This window comes from Gavialis gangeticus, unplaced genomic scaffold (assembly GCF_001723915.1).
Source record: "Gavialis gangeticus isolate Ggan-Ray unplaced genomic scaffold, GavGan_comp1, whole genome shotgun sequence".
In the NCBI taxonomy this organism is placed as follows: Eukaryota; Metazoa; Chordata; order Crocodylia; family Gavialidae; genus Gavialis; species Gavialis gangeticus.
This window is the reverse complement of record NW_017729014.1, coordinates 5,202,999-5,206,199: the sequence shown is the minus strand read 5'-3', so window position 1 is coordinate 5,206,199 and position 3,201 is coordinate 5,202,999. Positions and strand designations below refer to the sequence as shown.

Sequence of the window (3,201 nt, the reverse complement as noted above, 5' to 3'; positions counted from 1 at the left end):
GTGGGCTGGGGCTGGGGCTGCGCCAGGCTCTTTCCATTGGGGGCTGTGCCAGGCAGTGTTCACAGTGGGTGGTAGCACTGGGAGGGGGGAGAGGCTGCAGCCCCCCCTCTAAGTATTGCCACCACCTGCCCTGAGAGCAGCCTGGCCAGTCCCCCTCCAGGAAGAGCCCAGCACTGCCCTGGCCCCAGCCCACAGTGGCAGCCCACCCCACACAGATCTGGGGGCATATGCCTGCCATCCCCCTCCCTTGGGGTGCACACAACAGGAGAAGCTGCCCTGCGTGCCCCCAGACAAGCTGCAGCTCTGTCTTGTGCCTGCCCTGGCTGGACAGCACCAGCCCCACTCCCTCTCTCACCGCAGGGGCCTTTATCTGCCCTCCCATGCTTCTTCCCTCCCTCCCTCCCTCCCCTTCCACCACAACAGACTTACAAGCTGCATACAGCTCTCCATGCTGCTAGGCTGTGTATCCAAAACTGGACTGATACTGGTCGATATGTCTCCTTAAAAACTGGCCGCTGGTATTGGCCACAAAAATCTCTATTGGTGCACCCCTAGTTATAACAAAGGTCCTATTATCACCCTATAGTCAAATTCAACATGCCATTTGCTCCCTGAATATTGAGTACCACCCTTTGCTAGGCTACTGAAAATAAGAAATCCATGCTATCTGGGTAGACATGCACTAGATAAAATGGCAAAATAACAGATTACGTGTATGGTTTAACTCAGTGGGGTCCAATCTTCTTGGCAGTCATGCCACAAATGAAACCCCATGTCCTTCTCAACTGCCATTTTGATCCCTTCCCTGCCAGAGTTGCTACTCTACTTTCTACTCCCTGCCCCCTCCCTCAATTTGCCAAGTGCCATGTACAAAGGCTGCCCATGCAACTTGTGGCACCTATGCTACAAGTTGTTCACCCTTACTTTAGCTAGTTAAAAATCATAAACAGTTTAATGTGTTTGTAGATCTCAGAAGAAAAAAATCAGCAAGAAATATGGCTGATAACAACAACAGATTAGCTGAAGTGTAATTCTAAATAACAAGCCAGGCATATACTATTTGTTTGGCTTACAATTTTCATGTGAACATTTAATAGGCTGTAGCTATAGCTTAAATATTAATTTCTATCTGCTAATTATTATCATTATTTTACTTCCCTGGAAATAGAGAAAGCAATTACTGACAGATAAATAAATAAAAAAATAAATAAAGCCTTGCGAGTTTATTGCATAATTACCAGTTTCAAGGAAGTGTTATCATGAATGTTAGAGGAATTAGCAGTTTTCCCGAAGTCATCTGAAGGTGCTAATTATTTTCCAGAACCACTCAAAACACAAGAGCGTATTTTGCTGGCCCACTCTTGATTAAAGAACATGGTCATTCACTTACCAATGATTTACTGGAGAGCTTGGAGATAAAGGATCTCCTCCCTCCATTCTTAAGTATTAGGAACAGAATTGTTAACCCATCAGTATTGGCCAGGATGATATAGTTGGGGATGGTCCTCCTTTGAGAAGGAGGCTGGACTAGATAAGGTCCCTTCCAACCCTAACTTTCTATGACTACATGATTAGTAAAATCTGCAAACTAACTGAAGATGACAGGGTAGTACTGAGTACAAATGAGGGCAGTATATGACCAGCAGAATCACTGGTGATATGAAAGAGAGCAGGTCCATCTTGCTGCCCATATTTTAGATGTTTGCTGAATTGCTAGACAATAAAAACCTTCAAACCTATTGATAACATGCTATTTTATAACCCAGAGGAAAAGAAAACAAAAAACCCTAAAAAAAACCCCATAAAAAAGAACCTAAACTGGCATATGCACAGAATTATTTTACCAAAAGAACTACCATTTCAATGTTGAAGTCAAGCTAGTAAGTTTTAGCAATGAACTATTTGACCCTAGACATAAGGGCAACCTGATAATCTCTTTTGGAATTTACTAGAGACTAGCAGAGAACCACAACATTTACATAAGTGCGCACACATTTTGTTCTTAGATGTCCGTTTGGTTTTTTTTTTTGGTTTTTTTTTTTAAAAGGAAACCTTACAGTGAGTCAACCATGATCATTTCTATTTCATGAATGAACCCAAATTTGCATAATAGAATTTTGTTCCCAGTGAAGAAACAAATAAAGGAAAATAGCTGTTTAATAAAACAAGTGCTTTAATTTTATGAAGTTGGTAAAAACAATTGATATGGCTTGTAAATCTTGCAACAATCACTCATTTCCACAGCCATTAAAATATACATTCCTCTTTCCACATTCAACTATGAATTTTGAAAAATGTCCAATATTTGCTTAGAAGCAAACCCTGCTAGAATTTCTCTCTGGGGAAAGGAACCTGTAGAAAGAAGTCATGTTGGAGAAGTACAGCAGATGGCAATTCTTACCGTAATATTTCAGTAAATATTCTGTCTCATAAAATATATATATTTTGAACATTCTCTGCTTAAAGTACATCATCATCGTCATCATCTTCCTTTGCAATGAAGTGGAGCTTTCTAAACTCTCTTCTGCTCATTGCGGTGCATGGGAGTGCAGCTGCTGGCAGGTCCTTTAAGGAAGGATAATGAATTAACAATAATAATTTGCTGCAATTAGAGCACCCCTCCCATACAACCTAATTATTCCCATTACTTTTCAAAAGTTCCATAACTGGAGTATGCCAAGTCAGTTATAGTCGCCCCTGCACTTCTTACAGGTGACTCTATAACTCTTAGAGAGCAGCAGTTTTGAGGTTTATCTGGCTCACTACTTGGGCCAACTACTCAGGCTAACAGCAAGACACATTTGCCCCAGCATATGGTGCCTCTTGTTTCTTTTGGGAAGGAAAAAAAAAAGGCATCCAGGGCTAGCTGCTGTTTAGAAGGAGCTTGCCCCAGAGTCTCAGTATGATGGTCAAGAATTAGTCACCATTAATAAAAAAAAAAAAACTGACATGTTTTCTTTCCCGAAGTTACAGGGTGATGGTAGTAGAGCTAGAAAGAGAACTCATTGTTCTGTCTCCTGCTGGGGTCCAACAGTAGAACTTGTCAGAAACCAAACTGTTTCAAGAGATATTCTTGAAAACGTGGCTGGGCATCACTGTAACACTGCTTTGATTAGGTAAAAACCTCCCAATTCTTATCTGCCCGCCATGTAATATGGTATATGGATTCTACTTGTATAGGTATCAAATAAAAAAAAAAAA

General features: G+C 41.3%; 1 protein-coding gene across 1 annotated transcript in view; it reads right to left on the bottom strand.

Moving 5' to 3' along the window:
* Positions 1 to 2,150: 2,150 nt before the first annotated feature.
* Positions 2,151 to 3,201, bottom strand: part of CUNH1orf174 (chromosome unknown C1orf174 homolog) — a 7,700-nt gene continuing 6,649 nt past the window's right edge. The window contains exon 3 of the mRNA XM_019511626.1: positions 2,151 to 2,565. Coding sequence (XP_019367171.1) covers positions 2,461 to 2,565 — 105 coding nt within the window. The 3' untranslated portion in view covers positions 2,151 to 2,460. The remainder of the gene's footprint in view (positions 2,566 to 3,201) is intronic.